Genomic DNA, 17,445 nt, shown 5'->3' with positions numbered 1-17,445 from the left:
AAAAAAAAAATACTTGCTCTGCAGCCGTTCAGGAAAGGATGATTTAGTGTATATTTCTTTTTCTGAATGGGCAATTTCCTAAAGAACGTCAATGGATAATAGTTGCAATGGAAGTTGAGATTTAGTGTTAAAGATTTAGAAATTATATAATAATCATTATCTGCTGGTTTAATGTAGTCCTTGCCTTAAATTTGCAGGAACTGAGACTCATCATTTGCATGTGTAAAAACCACAGCGTTTCAAATTAATTGCAGGCAGCGCTTTGAGTCCTTTTGAGAGATGTGAAGAAGAACAGTTTCAATACAATTTGTGTACTTTCAATGTTGCACCTGCTCTTGTAGCTAATTTGTTTTCTCTTTTTTTCAAATCAAATCCTCTGTTCCCTGACTGCTTGCCTGTTAACCCTGCGTGTGGCACTCCTGGTTCTAATCCTGCTGTAATACTTTCTTTTTCTCCACCTGTGACTGGCGACCTGATTTATAGCATCAGGTAGGAGAATCTGCCTGCTTCTGCTTTGCTTATTGAGGGTGGGAACTTCAAACTGGCTGTGGGAATATCTTGAATAATTGAACTTTGGACCTAGTCTTCTATTGAAGTAGGGGAGATTGTGTTGGGACCTCATACAGTGTAATATATTGTTGCTGTACTGTATTTAATTATTCTAGTTTACAAATACAATTGATGACTAAGCTGACGTAACTTGCTGTCATTCTAAAAGATTTCCTGAGTCCAGTTCTAAGTCTTGAATTGCGATAGGCCAAATGTTCCTTCTTGCTTCCAGACCAAGGAAGAACAGTCACAGATCACTAGCCAGGTAACTGGACAGATCGGATGGAGACGTGAAGGAATCAAGTATCGGCGAAACGAGCTATTCTTGGATGTTTTGGAGAGTGTCAACCTGCTAATGTCACCACAAGGTAAGTGATACATAGGTGTTACAACTGTATAATCTAAGGGTGAAGTTTAGATCGCTCCTTTTTTCCTATCAGTTTTAATTCAAATTCTACTAATGCCATATTTTAAGTTGATGTGACATGTTTTTAGTTCTGAGGCTGTTATACTATCGCTAGGGTCACATCAAAGTTTATTTTGTCAAGCCACATCTTGGCAGAACAGTTTTCTGAATGTTGTGCAATGCATTTTCATGGGCATGCTTTCTTTCGCCTTGGAACAACATCACCTTTTAGAAGATGCTGCTGATATCTTCCTGACTCTGTGTTATCTGTATAGAGCCAGTATTCATTAATGATGACAAAAGTCTAGGAAGCCAGATATTTATGTTTGGGGGATTGAAGAGATGTGTGTGGGCAGTGTTTGAGAATCCTTCATGCGGTCTTACCCGGGAAGGCAGTGGCCCAGTGGTATTATCGCGAGACTATTAATCCAGAGACCCAGATAATGTTCTGGTGACCAAATCCTGCCGCAGCAGATTTAAGAAAAAAATAATCTGGAATTAAGAATCTACTGATAACTACGAAACCATTATCAACTGTCAGAAAAACCCACATTGACTCAGGGAAGGAAATCTGCCATCCTCATCTGGTCTGGCCTGACTGCAGACCCACAACAATGTGGTTAACACTCAATTGCCCTCTGAAATTCCATGTAAGCCATTCAGTTGTACCAATCACGACAAAGTCTCAAAGAAATGAAATTGGACGGATCACCAGGCATCGACCTAGGCACTGGAAAAGACAATGGCAGAAACAGCCCCGTTGATCCTGCGAAGTCCTCCTGACTAATATCTGGGGGCTAGTACTGAAATGGGGAGAGCTGTCTCACAGACTAGTCAAGCAACAGCCTGACGTTGTCTGTAAGGTATGATTCCGTGAATATGACTATGTCATGGACACGACCATTACCATTCCTGGATATGCCCTGTCTCGCTGACAGGAAGACCCAGCAGAGGTGGCGGCACAGTGGTATACAGTCGGAAGGGAGTTGCTCAGAGTCCTCAATGTTGATTCCGGACTCCATGAAGTCTCGTGGCTTCAGGTTAAACATGGGCCAGGAAACCACCTCATTATCACGTACCGTCCTCCTTGGCTGATGAATTAGTACTCTTCCATGTTGAACAACGCTTGGAGGAAGTACTGAGGATGGCAAGGGCACAAAATGTATACTGGGTGCGGGATTTCGATTTCTACCACCAAACGTTGCTCACAGCAGAACTACTGATTGGGCTGGCCAGGTCCTAAAAGACATAGTTGCTAGACTGGGTCTTTGGCAGGTGGTGAGAGAACCAACAAGAGGGACAAGTGTACTTGGCCTCATCCTTACCAATCTCCCAGCGCAGATGCATCTTTCCATGACAGTATCAGTAGTAGCGACCACTGCACAGTCCATCGTGTTGTGTGGCACTATCACTTTTCTAAATGGTTCAGAACTCGACTGGGCATTCATGAGGCCATCAACAGCAGCAGAGCTGTAACCTCATGGCCTGATGTGACCCCCCCCACTCAACCATTGCCATCAAACCAAGAGATCAACTCTGGTTCAGTGGAGAGCGCAGGAGGGCATGCCAGGAGCAGCACCAGGTATACTTGAAGATGAGATGTTAACCTGTTGAAGCCACCAAACAGGACTACTTGCATGCCAAGCAACATAAGCAGCAAGTGATAGAGCAAAGCAATCCCACAATCAACAGATCCGATCTAAGCTCTGCAGTCCTGGAATGAGTTGTGAATGGTGGTGGACGATTAAACAACTCACTGGAGGAGGAGGTTCCACAAATATCATGATGGAAGAACCCAGCACATCAGTGCAAAAAGATAAGGCTTGAAGCTTTTACAGCAATCTTCAACTAGAAGTGCCAAGTGGATGATCCATCACAGCCTCTTCCACTGGTCCCCAGCATTACAGACACCAGTCTTCAGCCAATTTGATTCACTCCATGTGATATCAAGAAACGGTTGGAGGCACTGAATACTGCAAAGGCTACTGGCCCTGACAGCATTCCGGCAATAGTACTGAAGACTTGTGCTCCAGAACTTGCTGCTCCCCTAGCCAAGCTGTTTCAGTACAGTTACAGCACTGGTATCTACCCAACAATGTGGAAAATTGCCCAAGTATGTCCTGTACATAAAAAGCAGGCGAAATCCAACTCGGCCAATTAGTGTCATTGACAGTGCTATCAAGCAGCACCTGCTCAGTGATGCCCAGTTTGGGCTCTGCCAGGGCTACTCAGCTCCTGACCTCATTACAGCCTTGGTTCAAACATGGACGAAAAGAGCTGGATTCCATCAGGTGAGATGAGAGTGACAGCCCTTGACTTCAAGGCTGCGTTCAACTGAGTGTGGGATCAAAGAACCCTAGCAAAACTGGAATTTTTGGGCATCGGGGCAAACTTTCTGGTGGTCAGAGTCATACCTGACACATAGGAAGATGTGGTTGTGGAGGTCAGTCATCTCAGCTCCAGGACATCTCTGCAGGAATTCCTCAGGGTGATGTTCTAGGCCTGACCATCTTCAGCTGCTTCATCAATGACCTTCCCTCCATCAAAAGGTCAGAAGTAGGGATGTTTGCCGATGATTGTACAATGTTCAGCGTCATTTGCAACTCCTCAAACTGAAGCAGTCCATGTCCAAATGCAACAAGATCTGGACAATGTCCAGGCTTGGGCTGACAAGTGGCAAGTAACGTTCATAAGAACTAGGAGCAGGAGTAGGCCGTCTGGCCCCTTGAGCCTGCCCCGCCATTCAATAAGATCGTGGCTGATCTTTTTGAGACTCGGCTCCACTTACCCGCCCGCTCACCATAACCCTTAATTCCTTTACTGTTCAAAAATTAATCTAGCCTTGTCTTAAAAACATTCAGCGAGGTAGCTTCACCCGCTTCACTGGGCAGGGAATTCCACAGATTCACAACCCTTTGGGTGAAGAAGTTCCTCCTGACCTCAGTCCTACATCTGCTTCTCTTTATTTTGAGGCAATGCCCCCTAGTCCTAGTTTCACCTGCTAGTGGAAACAACCTCCCTGCCTCCACCTTATCTATTCCCTTCATAATCTTATCTTTCTATAAGATCTCGCCTCATTCTTCTGAATTCCAATGAGTATAATCCCAGCCTACTCAGTCTCTCCTCATAATCCAACCCTTAACTCTGGAATCAACCAAGTGAATCTGCTCTGCACCCCCTCCAGTGCTAGTATGTCCCGTCTCAAGTAAGGAGACCAAAACTGCACACCGTACTCCAGGTGTGGCCTCACCAGGACCCTATACAGCTGCAGCATAGCCTCCCTGTTTTTAAATGGAGTTTAAAATGGAGGGATGGATCCCTCTAGCAATGACAGACAAAATTCCATTTGCCTTTTTAATTACCTGCTGCATCTGCAATCCTACTTTTAGCGATTCATGCACAAGGACACCCAAGTCCCTTTGCACAGCAGCGTGCTGCAATTTTTTTACCATTTAAAACATAGTCCATTTTGCTGTTATTCCTACCAAAATGGATGACCTCTCACTTATCAACATTGTACTCCATCTGCCATACCTTTGCCCACTCACTTAGACTATCTATATCCCTCTGCAGACTTTCAGTGTCTTCTGCACACTTTGCTCTACCACTCATCTTAGTGTCATCTGCAAATTTTGACACACCACACTTAGTCCCCAACTCCAAATCATCTATGTAAATTGTAAACAATTGCAGTCCCAACACTGATCCCTGAGGCACACCACTAGCCACTGACCGCCAACCAGAAGAACACCCATTTACCCCTACTCTTTGCTTTCTACTAGTCAACCAATCCTCTATCCATGCCAAAACATTACCTTTAATACCGTGCAACTTTATCTTATGTAGCAGCCTTTGGTGTGGCACCTTGTCAAATGCCTTCTGGAAATCCAGATACGCCACGTGCACAGGTTCCCCATTGTCCACCATGCGAGTAATGTCCTCAAAGAATTCCACCAAATTAGTTCAACATGACCTACCCTTCATAAACCCATGCTGGGTGTTCCCAATGGGACAATGTATATCCAGATGTCTTGCTATTTCTTCCTTAATGATAGATTCAAGCATTCTCCCCACTACCGAAGTTAAGCTAACTGGCCTGAAGTTACCTGCTTTTTGTCTACTTCCTTTCTTAAACAGTGCGTCACCTTGGCTGTTTTCCAATCTGCGGGAACCACCCCAGAATCCAGTGAATTTTGGTAAATAATTACTAGTGCATTTGCTATTTCCCCCATCACCTTTCTTAGTACCCTGGGATGCGTTTCATCAGGGCCAGGAGACTTGTCTACCTTTAGCCCCATTAGCTTGCCCAGCACTGCCTCCTTAGTGATAATAGTTTCTAGGTCCTCACCTGCTATAACCTGCTTGCCATCAGTTTTCGGCATGTCATTTGTGTCTTCCACTGTGAAGACCGACACAAAATAACTGTTTATTGCCTCGGCTATTTCCTCATTCCCAATTATTAAATTGGCCTTCTCCTCCTCGAAAGGACCAGTGTTTACCTTCGCCATTCTTTCTATAAGTATGTAAATCGTAAAACTTTTGCTGCCTGTTTTTATATTCTGAGCTAGTTTACTCTCATAGCCTATCTTACTTTTCTTTATAACTTTTTTTGTGGCTTTCTGTTGGCCTTCAAAGATTTCCCAGTGTACTAGTTTCCCACTACTCTTTGCTTTTTTGTATGTTTTTTTCAATCTGATACTTTCCTTTATTTCCTTAGACATCTATGGCTAACTATCTCTTTTCCTACAGTTCTTCCTTATCACTGAAATATACTTCTGCTGAGCACTGTGAAAAATCGTTTTGAAAGTCCTCCACTGTTCCTCAATTGACCCACCATAAAGTTTTTGCTCCCGTTCTACCTTAGCTAACTCCTCCCTCATCCCATCATAGTCTCCTTTGTTTGAGCACAGGACATTGGTACTAGATTTAACCTTCTCACGCTCCACCTGTTTTTTTAAATTCGACCATACTGTGATTGCTCCTTCCGAGAGGATCCCTAACTGTGAGATCATTAATTATTCCTGTCTCATTACACAGGACTAGATCTAGGATAGCTTGCTCTCTCGTAGGTTCCATGACACATTGTTCAAGGAAATTATCGCGGATGCATTCTATGAACCCCTCCTCAAGGCTGCCATGACCGACCTGGTTTGACCAATCGATATGTAGATTAAAATTCCCCATGATAATTGCTGTACCATTCACGCCACACAAACTCCAAGCTAGACCATCAGTGACAAGAGACAGTCTAACCACTGCCCCTTGACATTCAGTGATGTTACCATTACTGAATCCCCCACTGTCAATATCCCAGGAGTTTTCATTGCTCAGAAACTTAACTGGACGCACCACATAAATGGAGTGGCTACAAAAGCAGGTCAGAGGCTAGGAGTACTGCAGTGAGTAACTCCCCTCCTGACTCCCCAAAGCCTGTCCGCCATCTACAAGGCACAAATCAGGAGTGCAATGGAATACTTCCCACTTGCCTGGATGAGTGCAGCCCCAACAACACAAGAAGCTAGAGATCATCCAGGACAAAACAGCCACTTGATTGGCACTACATCCACTCTATCCACCACCGATGCTCAGTAGCAGCAGTGTGTACTATCTACAGGTGCACTGCAGAAATCCACCAAAGATCCTCAGACAGCACCTTCCAAATGCACGACCACTACCATCTAGAAGGACAAGGACAACAGATATATGGGAACACCACCATCTTCAAGTTCCAAGCCACTCACCATCCTGACTTGGAAATATTCACAGTTACTGGGTCAAAAACCCTGGAATTCCCTCCCTAATGGCATTGTGGTCAACACACAGCAGGTGGTCTGCAGCGGTTCAAGAAGGCAACTCACCACCATCTTCTCAAGGGCTACTAGGGATGAGCAATAAATACTGGCCGGCCAGCCAGCAACACCCACATGCCACGATATAAATTTTAAAAAAAATTTAAATTGATCCATAGCTGATTTCGGACAACACTTAGAAACTCCAGAAATTGACAAGTACTAACGTGGACCCATAAGTTGGTACACGTTGCATGTTATACTATGCCAATTAATTTGTGTCACACTAAACAAGTGCGGTTTGATCAGTGCCAAGATACCAAATTGGGCCCAACATATTAGCTCGAATATGATATTTGCTTTAAGTATAGACTTGGGGCTAGAAATGTAGTTGACAAATTGGCACCTCTAGAAAGTAAATGCCAGTTATGGTATTTCAGCCAGTATACCCATCATCAGAACTGATGGGTGAACTTGGGCTGTGTGCAGTGGAGATTTAAGAGTTAGCACTTAAGTATGGATAAATTTGGATGGGGTGGGGACGTTTTCAAGCTAAAGGAGTTACTCCTAGAGACAACAATGGTGTAGATGAAGGTATCAGTGGTGGTGAGAGGATCAGAGTGTTGAAAGGTGACTGAAGCCATGAAGACGAAAGTAAGAACTCTTGGTGATAAAACTAGATCTGAGGGTTTAAAGCTCGGCTCAAGATCCAGTCAAAACTGCATAACCTGTGCCAAAAATCAGAGCTGACCAGTCGAGAGGGAAAAAGTAGCTACAAAGACATAAAAATATGAAATTTAAGGATAATTCCCTGGTAATTATTAGGTAAAGGATGTGAACCCAAAGTAAGTGTCCACCTACTAGAGACAGACTTCAATTACTCTGCCAATATTTTGATTGTATTTTAACTAATTGCGTCATCTAATTTATCTAATGACAAATGCTGTAACTATATTCTCCCTGCACTGTCCCCACGTGCAAGTTGATTTTTTTTTTAGACATGGAAAAAATGTGTTACTTCCTACGTTGAAACTTGTACCCTTTTGTGTTTCAGGTCAGGTTCTAAGTGCTCATGTCTCAGGTAGGGTAGTAATGAAGAGTTACTTGAGTGGAATGCCAGAATGCAAGTTTGGGATGAATGACAAGATTGTTATCGAGAAACAAGGCAAAGGAACTGCTGACGAGAGTGCGAAAAGGTTAGGAATATGAAATCTTGAAGAACGTACAACTTGTAGTTCAAACTACCCTTAACTGTGGAGGCCTGGAGGTTTTGTGTGGGAAGCTGTGTTCTCACTGACTGATTTAATCCTTTGTGAAATTTTGATGGTAAAGTGGGTTTGAGAACTGTTTTTATTTTTGAGTAAATCCAAAATCGAAAGGCTGATATCTTTTACAATCAACACCTAATATAAACTTTACGTACTACCCTAGAAGCTTCGCACTCAAATCCTGAAAAGTTTGGATATCTTTTGAGATGGTTGATGTTCAATACCAGCCCAAATAGTGTTGCCTGTGCTAAACTTTGAAATGTGAGCTCCTAGTTCCATGCGTCTCTGCCAAGAAGAGAAATCAAACAATCAGCAATTGTGTAGCCAGTAGCTGATTAAATCAGAAGTATCATTGGCTGTTTGTATGGCATGGATCTACTCATTTCTGGTTTCCGTGATGGCTTTCATCATTGAAAGTACATTGAACTTGTATTGATCTAAAACAAAAACTGAAATTTCTGGAGAAATTCAGGTTTGATAGCATCTGTAGGGTGAAAGCAGAGTTGATGTTTCAGGTCCGGTGACTCTTCATCAGAACTGAAGTTCTGAAGAGTCACCAGATTTGAATCATCAACTCTGCTTTCACCCAGCAGATGCTGACAGACCTGCTGAATTTATCCAGCAGTTTCCCCTTTGTTTCAGATCTTTGCCATCTGCAGTTGTTTGTTTTATTTTTGTGTTGATCCAGTTCCACCTCTTGGTAGCAGAAACTGATGACAAAATCATTTAGTCTTAATGTGCAGTTGAGCAGCTGTCTATTCTGAGTCAGCTAGCATTGTTATCCACTAGAGTAATTTATGAATTAAATTTATCGTGTTCAGATCCACAATGTAATGCTTTCATTTAGTGCGAAGGGGGTGACCTGGGTATGGTATTTAATTTCATCCTTATTTTTACATCAAATTATTTTATAATTTAATCCCCCTCTCTCTTTATTCTGTAGCGGTAAACAATCTATAGCAATTGATGACTGCACATTCCACCAATGTGTGAGGCTCAGCAAGTTTGAATCTGAAAGGAGCATTAGTTTCATCCCACCAGATGGAGAATATGAACTTATGAGGTAAGTAGCCAGCAATGTGCGGAACAAAGAGGACTGGTTAAAGCATGTACAGCTTCAGATTCCAAAGCAATTTTCATATTTGTACAGCTGATTCTAGGCATTTGACTGCTTTGGTACTGTCAATGAACGCTGAATCTGGCCTGTTGTAGAAAATATTGGATTTTGAATTCTTGTAAGTAATTTGATAGACGAAGGATAGATGATTTTGTTTTCTCTTCCCAGCATACTTCGGAAGATTTCATTCAAAAATAAAAGATGTGTAAATAAATTCATTGTTGACTTCCTTGTGTATTCCAGTTTAAATTAAGTCACTTAATAAACAGTCAGCATTAATTAGATTGGGAGTCATTATCGCACAAATTTAGGATATTCTGTCCTTTGGATTCATACTAGCTCTCTGTGGGTATATTAGCCTTGCCCAATCTCTCTAACCTTTTAACCTTAAGTCCAACCCAACCTCTTACTATCTACTTAGTATTTACATGCAAGTAGAACATTTTTATATTACATTATAGTAATAATGATGGGATTGAAATTCATATCTATTCCCTTCATAATTTTATAAGATAAAAGCAGGGAAGTTTTTGCTAGTGGGTGAAACTAGAAGTAGGGGGCATAATCCTAAATCTGTTCCTCCTTATTTTGAGGCCGAGTATAGGAAGAACTTCTTCACCCAAAGGGTTGTGAATCAGTGGAATTCCCTGCCCAGTGATGCAGTTGAGGCTACCTTGTTGCATATTTTTAAGGCAAACATAGATTTTTGAAAAGTAACGGAATTGAGGGTTATAGTGAGCGGGTGGGTAGGTGTAGTTGAGTCCACGAAAAGATCAGCTGTGGTCTTATTGAATGGTTGAACAGGCTCAATGGGCTAGATGGCCTGCCCTGCTCCTATTTGTTATGTTTTTACATTCAGTATTGAAGTGCTCGATTAATTTCTATTTGAGAGCCATGAACCACGCAGTCAGGCAATGGCCCAGTGGTATTATCACTGGACTGTTAATCCAGAGACCCAGGTAATGTTCTGGAGACCTGGGTTTGAATTCCGCCACGGCAGATGGTGGAATTTGAATTGAATAAATATCTGGAATTAAGAGTCTAATGATGACCATGAATCCGTTGTCGTTTGCTGGAAAAACCCATCTAGTTGACTAACGTCCTTTAGGGAAGGAAACTGCCATCCTCACCTGGTCTGGCCTACATGTGACTCCAGACCCATAGCAATGTGGTTGACTCTTAACTGCCCTCTGGGCAATTAGGGATGAGCAATAAAGTCTGGCCTAGCCAGTGATGCCCTAATCCTGTGAATGAATAAAGAGAAAAAGTCAGGCACATGCTTTTCAAACTGTTTAACAACATCTCTGATACAGTTAACAGCGTCACAAGGTAGTGTTGAGAATTTAAGTTAACATTAATCCAAAGAACCTAAATAAGACATGCAGTTGTTTCCTGAAAAATATCAGTTCAAATAACATTCACTTGACTTAGTAATAGCTAATCTTAGCAGCCTAAAGTTGCAGGTTAGCATAGTTGGGTTCAGAGTTTGTGATCAGCATGCTGCTGGTAAGTATTGACGTTGCCCCTCTGAAATCAGCATTAGATGTACAACGTGCCCAACTTGTCTTGTGTAGTGACAATAACAGTGCATTATTAATCTATGTAGAAAATTCAGTTCGCCATAGGCAAAGTACATACAAGGATGGCCATTTGGCTCATTTTCCCCTCATGAGGATCCACAGTACCTAAATATTTAGCTGTTTCTGGCTGTATCCTCCATTAACAGTAATGAAAACCATTTACAACCTAGTGGATGCGCAGTCATCATTGTTTACCTACACCAGGAGTGATTTGTTCTCTGGGCTGTAAGAAATCAATCCACTAAATAGGGGTTGGTATTGCAAATGATGTTTTCAGACTGAAGACCTGTTGTCCTCCAACAGTTGAATAGCTACTGCCTTGAAGTTTGAGGGCAGTGTCAAGAGGAGAAAGCACATTGCATTTATTTTCAACCGTTCAATATTGAATTGTTTTCTTAAGGTACCGAACCACTAAAGATATCATCCTGCCATTCCGTGTGATCCCATTGGTCAGAGAAGTAGGTCGCACTAAACTTGAAGTGAAAGTTGTGATTAAATCAAACTTCAAACCATCCCTGCTGGCTCAGAAGATTGAGGTAAAGGATTTCCATACCCTTTTACTCTTCATGTTTCCTTAGTTTTTTTCTGTGCATTGCGTTACAAGATTTGGGGTTTTAGAGTTACTTGCACAAATAGATGATGTAATAAATTCAGCTCACACATTACTCAAGGCAAACTTTGATCATTTTTTATTTTTCTGTAATGCTCATGCATTGTCTCAGGCTTCACTACTAGGCCTGAATGCATAATTTAAGCTGATGTTTATAGGATTGTAGGAAGTGCCATCCTACAAAATGTTAAACAGAGCCCCTATCCCATCTGGTTGTTCACTTGTCCGAAAGATCTCTGTATCTTAGCCAACATTTATCTCTTGATCAGTGTGACTGGAACAGATGATGAAAGACATTCCATTTGTGCCTGTGAGTCAGAGATGGAGGAGCACAGCAGGCCTAGGCCATTTGTGCCTGTGCCTTCGCAACCACAAGATTTGACAAAGCAATTTACATCCATTGAAATATTCTTGAATTGTGGTCATTTGCAATTCTAGTAAAAGTCACATCTAATTTCCATGCAGCAGTTTGTACAAAAAAGCTACCAGGTTTTCTTCAGTCGTGCAAGTTAAAGAATGAATATTGGCCAGGGTACTAGGTGTCGAGCATGGTATTTTTTGTTTAAGTAGATCAGGGCCAAGGTTTAACCACTCATCCAGGAGAGGCCACTTCTGAAGATGCAGTGTTCCTCAGCTTTTGCACTCAAATATCACCTTGGATTAAATACTCAAGAGTCTGGAGTTAAGTCTATCTGACTGCGGCAAGCACGATAACAATGAACTGTATGCAGCACCATAATGGTCATGATTTCTGCTGTTCTTGGCTGTTTGCTATTGTCAATTGGTTTACTGTGTTTGCCTACGGGATAAGAGCTGCTGTTCTGAAAATTTGATGTACTTCAAAGTATCCCCAAAGTTGTTGAACAAATGTAACTATCCCTCTTTATTATAAGCTGTAATCGAGAGTTCTTGAGATTTCATTCAACATTATTTTAATTGGACCACCACCATTTAGGAAGGTGATTTACTGGAATGATACCCGGAGTGTGAAACTTCAGTTCTGTTGAAAGCCAACAGAAGTTGGAATTTTCTCCTTAGAACAGAGACAGTTAAAGGGAGATTTAATACAAATATTTGTAACTGAGGGGGTAAGTGTTGGAGAATCTGTTGCCAATGACAGAGAAACCAGTAATCACAAGATTTTGATTTAAGTTTGAGGAGATGTGAAGGAGAGTTTGAGTATTTTTAATCCTCAGTTGAAGGGGATACTTGGTTTATTTATAGGGTAATTTTGCTAGTATGCCATGCTTTTGTGGGGTTTAAGCACAAGTTAATATTGGGATGTGATCTGTTTGTTTTTCTGCTGAACAAAATATTTCCGTAAAGCTACATTAATTATCCGAGTTGAGCAGCTGATATTCTATTTGTTAATGCTGTTAATTGAGAAGCAGGTATGACCTTACTGTGGTAATCCTTCCTCTTCAATCCTGACTCTAATATTAAGCCAAGTGCGGGCTGTTGTGATTTTGCTCAGCCTTCTTGAACATTATTGGTTCCATATGTCAAAAGTCAGTTGGGAATCAGCATTTGCTAGAAAGGAGCTGTGTACAGTTTCTGTTTCTTGGCAACTGCCTGGGTTTACAAATTTAACCCATATTTCTGAGAGTGTACCATTTTTGCAGACTCAGCAAGCTTCTGCATTGCTGTCCTTAATGCTGTTCTTTGTTTTACTGCTGCCTGGTTAACTTTGCCCACAAGATCGCTTTGGGAAAAGTATGTAGTTTGACTATTAATACTTACCTCCCTCTAGTACATCTAATTGCATTTTAAAGCATACAGACATGCACGTTGAAACAGTTCCAGGCCAATTGGCGACTCAAGTCTGCTCCATCATTTAATAAGATCATGGTTGTTCTGACTGTAACATCAAATCGACATTTCTGCCTTCCTCCAATAATTTTCCACCTGTTCCTTGCCAAGAATCTGTCCACTCCTGCCTTAAAGGTATTCCACCTTGCTAAAGTTACTGCAATTTATTTCACATTCCTGCTTGGTCCAATAATCTTTCAACTTCTTGTTTACCAAAGTGACTCTACCTTAAAAATATTCAGATATTTTTTCAAGATTGTGAGCTAGGGATGCTTAATATTTATGTTTTGCGGATGGTATGAGTGCATTCCATGGAGTTTTGGAGGCTGTGTGGAAAGTTTAATGCATGCTCCCTAAAAATTTTACCCTCTCAAGTCACTTATCTTGGTGTTTTGATTTAGGAAGCATCCACCAGTCAATAGCGCTGAAAAACAGGTCTTTATAAATCTCAGATAATTTTATAAATCTTCAGAAAACCCGAAACATCAGCCTTCTTGGTCCACTGATGCTGCTTGGCCTGCTGTGTTCATCCAGCTCTACACCTTGTTATCTCAGATTCTCCAGCATCTGCAGTTCCTACTATCTCTTTATAAATCTCTAGGGGTTCAATGTTGAAAGTATAAATTAATAATTAAATCCAAAATATGGCTCGTTACAGGGGGAGGCGATGGCCTGGTGGTATTATCGCTGGACTGTTAATCCAGAGACCCAGATAATATTCTGGGGACCCGGGTTTGAATCCTGCCATGGCAGATGGTGGAAATTGAATTCAATAAGTATCTGGAATTGAGTCTAATGATGAATCCATTGTTGATTGTTGGGGAAAAACCCATCTGGTTCACTAATGTCCTTTAGGGAAGGAAACTGGTATCCTTACCTGGTCTGGCCTACATGTGACTCCAGACCCACAGCAATGTGGTTGACTCTTAACTATACTCTTGGCAGTTAGGGATGGGCAATAAATGCTGCTTAGCCAGCGATGCCCTCATCCTATGAATTTAAAAAAATACTAGAATGGTACAAGGACTGGCTATGTGAGGCTCTGGAGAAGTTGGGATTGTTTTCCACGGGGCACAAAGATTAAGGGAAGATTTAAAAGCTCCTCTGAGTTGAGGGGTTTTGCTCAAACGAATAAGGGGAAACTTTTCTGAGGCAGAAGGGTCGGTACCAGACGACAAAGGTAAAAGAGCTGAGGATGGTCAAGGGATGGGTGGACGGAACAAGATAGCTGAGAATTTTATTTGTGCAGCAAGTTACTGTGGTCTCAAATTATCTGAAAAGGAAAGTTTTGCAGAGACCTCAAGAGAGGGCAAAGGAGTGGCACTACGTGAATTGCTCCTTGAGAGGACCCGCACAGAAATGACCTCGCTGAAAGGCTGTCTCCCATGCTGTAACCATTCTATAATTCCAGAAATAAACTTCCTGACAGTTCTTCAAAAGAAGTTAATAGATTTGCTAACTTTCAAAAGAATATTAGATAGATATGTAATGGAAATAAAAATTACAAAACTTTGAAAAGTATGGCAATGGAACTAATTGGATACTACTTTGAAAGATCTGGCACAAGAATAATGGGCTGAATGGCCTCCTGTAGTTCTAGATGATTCCATCATCCATGACTGAATTTCATTTCCTTGATGGTCTGGTGATCACAATTTAACTGTACCACCTTACATTCATATAACCACTGTGACAAGTTTGTCAAGCATTGGTGAGTACAAGCTGATACAGGCATTAAATCCAACTGCATGAAAAGTCAGAGCTGACAGTGGGGAAATTTATACAGTTGAGCAGCATACGCAAGTCATGTGGAATGACTTTTATAGTGATGATTATTAACTTCAATTGAATGCAGTAACTAGGAGCCTTAAACATGTTGCTATTTAAGCTAAATGTAAGTTATGCAGATTGCATCTGATTGCACTGTTTACATAGAATCTCTGCTTAGTTCCCTTAATATCCTGTGGAGATTTTCTGTAGTGTGCTCATTACTTGTGTATGTGTGCCTTATTTTACAGTGTGAATGGCATGCTCACCTCACTAAATAAGATTTTTGCTCCATTTGCATTAGCCTCTCACCACCATTTTGTTTCCTGCTATGAAGGCATGAATTTCTCAATTGGGCATAGTCCCCTGTGCATCATCCCAGTGGTCACTTCTGATCTGTGTAGTAATTTTTAGCGGGCTGTCTGATTGCCAGGAGGTGTACTAAAGCTGAGTCTAATAGTGTTCCTGTCCAACATACGCAGCTGTTCACTGACCTGTTTGCTTCTATTAATCAGTCTCATGAATCATGGTGCTGGTGTTGAGGGGTTGTTACACTTAGCTGAGTGGGTTAGAGAATATACCTGGAACTTTTCTGTTTAGTGAGGTCCAGTATACTCCCTGACCAGCTGAGCCATTGAGGCAGTACCAAAGAGTGTCAACATTTAGAAGGAAAAACGCCATAGCAGCTTGATTGGAGTACAGTGAAGTAAGCTGTAGGACTGATCAATAAAAAGGGGGCTTCGTAATAAGACCTCTTTCAGAATCTATTACACTTCCAAATTATTCCAGTTGGAGGATGGGACACAGACCTGAAAAATTGACTCTACTTTTCTCCACAGTTGCTGCCAGACCTGAGAATCTCCACCTTTTCTATTGTTTTTGGTCAATGTTTGGGAGAAACAGTAGGCTACTTGGACAAATCTGAAATAATTTTATTTTGTAGCTGAAATCGTTTCGCTTAGAAAACAGATCCTGCTGTGACCTGCTAATTCAATTTCATTTTCCTTGAGAGCTCCCATTACAGACAGAGAGTTTATACTGCTGTTTCTTGGAAACAGATGATGTGACTCTTGCCAACTTCTACAATGCTGAGCTTTGTTTGGAATCTTCCAGTTGGATGTTCAGTTTGCATGACATTCAGGTGTGCTTTTGATTAAATATACAACTGGCAGAAATTGAGGTTCTTGAGCCCATACAGTATTTCCGGCTTAAAAAGCAAAAATGCTGAATATACCAGCAGGCCTGCTAACAGATGTTCATGTCAAGGTTCGTGTTTTAAGTACTAATCCTAATCGAGGACCTCCACTGAAAACTTCAGTCCTCCTGTTCTCTTTCTATGTACTGACTGACCTATTATTCCACTCTCTGATGATTGGCAGTGAAGGATAGAACTGGAGCCTAATGTTTATGCATGCATTTAAGCTTTTATTTGCATAGGCGCATAAATGCACAATTCTTAATTCTTAGCTATCAGCTACCACAATTTCTGTTCCTATTTAAAGCAGTACAGATTAATCTAGAGTTAACATTCAGCCACTGGCATACTAGTAACCATGATTAATGTCAGTGACAAAAATAGAAATTGCTGGAAAAGCTCAGTAGGTCTGGCAGCATCTGTGGAGAGAAATCAGAGTTAATGTTTTGGGTTGAAAATTTTCTGTTTTTGTCTCTGATTTATAACATCTGCGGTTCTTTCGGGTTTTTTTGCCATAATTAATGTACAGTTAACACTTGCACGTTCATATTTTCCTAAAAAGCAGATTTCTGAAATTTGAAATTTTTGCCTTATCTGTTTTTTTTCTAATCCATTGTTTGGTTCTTCAAAATCTAAAGATTGCCCCTTTTTTTTTCCATTGCCTGTGGCTCAGATACAGCACCAGGTTTGCTATGTTGTGATATCTTGATCAGTGTCTGAGGGGAGAAGTGGTACCACTGGAAAGTTGAACAGTTGGTTGCTGTTGCATTTCAATCTGCATCCTCCTTGTCTGTCTGTCTGTCTCTCCATCTTGCCTTTTCCCTGACCTGTTATGAAAATAATAAGTCATATGAATGGGGACCTGAAATATCACTTCAATCTAACTAATGACCCAAGACCAGGACTTGGAATGGCAGGAAACAAAGCTCTACAGCTAATATTGGAAATAGTTCACCCTCTAATTTGGTTAGTGGAATGGTTGGAAAGGATTTTTGAAACTGTTGAGTTCTATCATGAGGGGTAATGCAGGATGTTTCTGGGTGGTAAATTGATTACCCCCCACCTTGTGATCTGGTCCATGTACAGATCAGTATGATTCTCCAATGAACCAACAGCTTTCTGTAATTTTTTTAGCTAGTTACCAAATAACTTTAGAAATACAAGCTGCAGTCTTGTACTGGCATTAACTTGACCTATAGGGCAGAATTTTATTAACCAGTTTAAATGCGTGACCTGTGCAATACTACTGACCCTAGTCTTTTGCTGCCTGTTTCTTCATTCACTTGCTAGTATTGCCTCTGCAAAAAACACCAATTTTTTTTTAACTCATTTGTGGGATATGCGCATTGCTGGTT

General features: G+C 41.3%; 1 protein-coding gene across 1 annotated transcript in view; it reads left to right on the top strand.

Moving 5' to 3' along the window:
* Positions 1–11,245, top strand: part of LOC109921494 (adaptor related protein complex 2 subunit mu 1) — a gene marked incomplete at its 3' end in the record, with an annotated part of 36,944 nt that extends 25,699 nt beyond the window's left edge. Inside the window, exons 5-9 of the mRNA XM_048621407.1 lie at positions 484–489; positions 782–917; positions 7,799–7,940; positions 8,956–9,075; positions 11,110–11,245. Coding sequence (XP_048477364.1) covers positions 484–489; positions 782–917; positions 7,799–7,940; positions 8,956–9,075; positions 11,110–11,245 — 540 coding nt within the window. The remainder of the gene's footprint in view (positions 1–483; positions 490–781; positions 918–7,798; positions 7,941–8,955; positions 9,076–11,109) is intronic.
* Between the last annotated feature and the right edge of the window lie 6,200 nt (positions 11,246–17,445).

The sequence above is a fragment of the Rhincodon typus genome, unplaced genomic scaffold (genome assembly GCF_021869965.1).
Source record: "Rhincodon typus isolate 14 unplaced genomic scaffold, sRhiTyp1.1 hic_rhity00000634, whole genome shotgun sequence".
Taxonomy (NCBI): domain Eukaryota; kingdom Metazoa; phylum Chordata; class Chondrichthyes; order Orectolobiformes; family Rhincodontidae; genus Rhincodon; species Rhincodon typus.
Note: the sequence above shows the minus strand (reverse complement) of the source record. Positions and strands in the feature narration are given on the sequence as shown.